Genomic DNA, 3,900 nt, shown 5'->3' on the forward strand with positions numbered 1-3,900 from the left:
CATCCCCTGTTCTCAGGCCCCTCCCAGCCCTGACATCCCCTGTTCTCAGGCCACTCCCAGCCCTGACATCCCCTGTTCTGAGGTCCTTTCCAGCTCTGACATTCCCTCTCCTGGGTTCTAAGATCGCTTCCAGCTTTATGTACAAGTCACATCAGCATCTGGGACTCAAAGCTGGGAGTCCATTTGTCTACTGGGAAGGTCCTAGTAGCTGGTCATGAGGTCACACTGAAGATGTGCCATTTTAGCCCACAGGGTCAAGAAGTTGTTCTCCCCTCCTCCAAAAATACCCCAACCTGGGCTAAATCCTCCTGCATCCCCACATATTTGGAGGCACTCACTCACAAAGGTCCTCTGGCCACAGGGTGGGGAGACAGAGGCACTCACCTGAGGGGCCTTGTAACCCAGGGGGGCCTTGAGGCCCAGGGGGACCAGGAGGGCCAGGGGGTCCCATGACTGTTGTCCCAGGAATGCCAGGGATTCCTGGGATTCCTGGAGGTCCTTGGGGGCCTGGAGGCCCAGGGGGACCTGGGGGACCATTTGGCCCAGGAGGTCCAGTCTTTTTTCCTAAGAAAACAAAATCAAGATTCCACATCAGACCATTGGACTATCTTTGGGGGTGGATGTTATCTTTTCCTCACTCTCCCAGGCCCAGAATCTGTGACTTATCTTCTGAGGGTGAGACATGGAAGGGGAGATCTCTTAATCCAACAACTTTGTGAATTGGCAGAGCTATGGGAAGCTAGCCAGGGGTTCTTCTACCTGAATTGTGGGCTCCTTCCAGAGTCCTTGGAGGCTAAGCAGAGGCTGCCTTTGAGGAGGCCACCCTCCTCCCTGGGCCTTTGCTTGGTGGTACCCGTAGGCCTTTTGAAGGCTTGGCAATGAGTGATGAGGCAAACTTTCCCACAAGGTTTGGCTAATGTGGCTGAGGCAGAACCAGGAAGGGGCTTGATGGAGCATGGCAAGTGAGAAGCCAGACAGGGAGGCCACTGCACTGGGGCGGGGGAGGCCAATCTTTTGAGGCCCTGGCCCCTGTCTACCCTTTGCTGTCCTCAGGCAGGTTTGACAGTGGCAGCAGAGGCTCAGCTACCCTTCGTGGGCCTGAAAATCCCAAGGGAGCCTGGAGGAGCCAGCTTCCCCTCAAGCCTCCTCTACACTCTCCTTTTCTGTCAGCCCAGGCTTCTAATGGCTCTGCTCATGCCACACAAGGCTTGTCTGAATGAATGACATGCCCAGTGTCTCCAGTATCGACAAGGCTGGCCTATGGAGGAGGGCAGAGCCAGAGCAGCAGTCATGGGGCATGGAGGGGAGGGGAAACTGCAAAGACAAAGCTAGAAGCTTATTGACTAGAGAGCTGTGTGAGAACATCCTGCTGGGCCCCTCCTCTCCATGTTCGCTGATGGAGCACTGTCCACAAGGGCTCGCCTTGGGTGGACAGGTGAGGTCTCCCACTGGCATGGAGTTCCTGGGCCCTGAGCTTGGAGGCAGGGGCTTGGTCAGCAGCATCTGGCATTGCTGAAGGAAGGCCATGGCCAGAGAAGCAGCCACTGTGGAAGGACAGCCTCAGCAGGGAGGCCAGTGCTCCAGTGGGAAGGCCGGAGCCCCAGCAGGGAGGCTGAAGCTCTGGCTGGAGCTCTAGCTGTGGAGTCAGGGAGCCAGCTCTAGAGCCTAACTCTTTTTAGAACTAGAGGACCAGGGACAGAGTCAAGATGGCAGAGTAAAAACAGGGCTTCTGCTGGGTTCCGGCTCCTACCACCTCCAATTCAAGTAAAAGGTGACTCTGAAGAAACTTTGGAGCCACAGAACCCACAAAATGACACAGAGAAGCTAACCTCCCACTAAGGACAGCCCAGCAGGCTGGCAGGAATCAGCCGGCACAGTGCTCGGGGAGCCAAGCCCAGCCCCATGCAGAGGCTGTAGCCCCAGGGTGAGCCTGACCAGCCTGCTGGCTGGAGCGACTCCAGATCACCAGCATCTGTGTCCATTTCCAGAATTATCAACACATAGATGCTAAGGACACAGTGAGAGATCAGGGCAGTCTGGACTTTGGGATCCATAAGTTGGGAGTGTGGTCGGCCTCTGCCCCCTGGGGCGAGAAGCCACTGAGGAGCCTCAGCTGTGCAGCAGCCAGCTCCATGTGGCAGCTTCAGCTCCTGGCCTGCAGAGTGTAGGGGGACCAAGCACCAGTCTGAGGGGTAATCACTCTTGCTTTAACCTGCTTGGATCTGGATTGCAGTCTAGGGTGGAGGTCCTGGGGTGTGTGTCCAGCTTGCCAGAGCGTGTGGAGACCTCAGAGAGTGCACCCATCTAATACCTCCGGCAGCTGAGAAAACCCCAGCATTTGGGACGAAAGCTCCCCTGTCTGGTGGCAGAGTCCTACTGTGGAAAAAAGCCCAGGGGTCAAGTGACTGAGGGGCAACATGACCAGGCAAAGGAAACAAAGCAGACAAAAGATTCCAACATTACACTCCTATTGTGGGGACAAAAAGGAGCAAAGCATGGAACAGGAGGAAGACAGTGAAGTCAGAACTCCTGCACCAAAAGCTTCCAAGAAAAATACGAGCTGGTTACAGGGCATAGAGGACCTTAAGAAGCAGATAAGAGAAGTGGAGGAAAAATTGGGAAGAGAAAAGAGAACGATGCAAGAAAATTGCGAAATGAGTCAACAGCCTGACTGAGGAAAATAATACCTTAAAAAATAGACTGACTCAAATGGCAAAAGAGGCTCAAAAAGGCAATGAGGAGAAGAACGCCTTAAAAAGCTGAATTTGCCAGATGGAAAAAGAATCTCAAAAGCTCAATGAGGAGAATCATTCCTTCAGAATTAGATTGGAGCAAATGGAAGCTAGTGACTTTAGGAGAAATCAAGATACTATTAAACAGATCCAAACAAATGAAAAAATAGAAGGCAATGTGAAATATCTCATTGGGAAAACCACTGACCTGGAAAATAGATCCAGCAGAGATCATTTAAAAATTATTGGACTACCTGAAAGCCATGATCAAAAAAAGGACCTAGAAATCATCCTTCAAGAAATTCTCAAGGAAAACTGTCCTGATGTTTTAGAACCAGAGGGCAAAATGAGGTTGAAAGAATCCACCAATCACCTCCTAAAAAAGATCCCAAAAATAAAACTCCTAGGAATATTATAGCCAGGTTCCAGAATTTCCAGACCAAGGAGAAAATATTACAGGCAGCCAGGAAGAAACAATTTGAATATTATGGAAACACAATCAGGATAACATGGGATCTGGCAGCTTCTACACTGAGGGATCAAAGGGCTTGGAATATGATATTCTGGAGGTCAAAGGAGCTGGGATTAAAACCAAGAGTCACCTACCCAGCAAAACTGAGTATCATGTTTCAAGTGAAAATATGGTCATTTAGTAGAATAGAGGACTTTCAAGCATTCTTGATGAAAAAACCAGAGTTGAATAGAAAATTTGACATTCGGATACAAGAAGCAAGAGAAACATGAGGAGGTAAACAGGGAAAAGAAATCATAAGGAACTTATCAAAGTTGAACTATTAACATTCCTACATGGAAAAATGATAATTGTAACTGATGAAACTATTCTCAGTTTGAAAACAGTTGAAGGGAATAGAAATGTGTGTGTATACATACATAAATATATACATATATACACATATACATATATGTCTATATAGGAGGGTATATGGGCGTATGAATACATATGTGAATGTGTGTAAATATGTGTACAGGTATACATAGACAGAGGGCACAGGACCAATTTAATAGGAAGGGATGATACTTAAAAGGTGAAATTAAGAGGTGAGAGAGGAATATAATGAGAGGAGATGGGGAGAGACAGAATGGGGTAAACTATCTCATATAGAAAATGGTTACAATGGAGGGGAAGAACAGGAAGGCAAAAGGGAAT

At 49.1% G+C, this 3,900-nt stretch overlaps 1 protein-coding gene across 1 annotated transcript in view; it reads right to left on the reverse strand.

Annotated features, from left to right (window-relative positions):
• The window catches only part of EDA (ectodysplasin A), a 163,792-nt gene that overhangs the window by 1,459 nt on the left and 158,433 nt on the right, over nt 1–3,900 (reverse strand). Inside the window, exon 4 of the mRNA XM_069062475.1 lies at nt 385–564. Within this exon, the coding sequence (XP_068918576.1) occupies nt 385–564 (180 nt within the window). The remainder of the gene's footprint in view (nt 1–384; nt 565–3,900) is intronic.

Source organism: Petaurus breviceps, unplaced genomic scaffold (assembly GCF_028583685.1).
Source record: "Petaurus breviceps papuanus isolate PSGF00001 unplaced genomic scaffold, PetGlider_PUasm1.0 90451, whole genome shotgun sequence".
NCBI lineage: Eukaryota > Metazoa > Chordata > Mammalia > Diprotodontia > Petauridae > Petaurus > Petaurus breviceps.